The 464-nt window shown below is 40.9% G+C and overlaps 1 protein-coding gene across 1 annotated transcript in view; it reads right to left on the reverse strand.

The window, feature by feature from the left end:
• Positions 1–396: 396 nt before the first annotated feature.
• The window catches only part of GPR107 (G protein-coupled receptor 107), a gene marked incomplete at its 5' end in the record, with an annotated part of 27878 nt that continues 27810 nt past the window's right edge, over positions 397–464 (reverse strand). The window contains one exon of the mRNA XM_010079154.1: positions 397–456. Coding sequence (XP_010077456.1) covers positions 397–456 — 60 coding nt within the window. The remainder of the gene's footprint in view (positions 457–464) is intronic.

Consider the following 464-nt stretch of genomic DNA (forward strand, 5'->3'; position numbering starts at 1 on the left):
ACATGTTACATAGCAAGTGTATGTATATATATATATGTGCATTATATAAAATATATACTTTACATACACACTAAAGGTCTCTCTTCACATCAGTATTACACATTCTGAAGAACACAACTGCAAACAATTCAGAATACCTCACCGATCCAGAAAGGGGAAAAAAGAATAAGCTACCCAAAACCCCCAGGAAAGCTTCGCACTCCTTGCAGGTACCAAGAGATCCCATTTTCTTATGATCAGAGGAATAGTTATATTTCTGCACTGCTTTGCTCCCCCCTAGACACACCCCACTCTGCAGTTTCAGTGTTGGGAAGTGCTAGTTGCTCCCTTTCCACTGAGAGTAATAGTAATAAATAAAAAAAACTTTCTCTGAAAGTGCTGCCTTAGTCCAGTCCATCATGCCGTGCTTTCCCACTCGCCACGTAGTTCTGCTGAACCATTCACCCCTTCCTTGACCTCCTTAA

This window comes from Pterocles gutturalis, unplaced genomic scaffold, assembly GCF_000699245.1.
Source record: "Pterocles gutturalis isolate BGI_N339 unplaced genomic scaffold, ASM69924v1 scaffold37948, whole genome shotgun sequence".
Taxonomy (NCBI): domain Eukaryota; kingdom Metazoa; phylum Chordata; class Aves; order Pterocliformes; family Pteroclidae; genus Pterocles; species Pterocles gutturalis.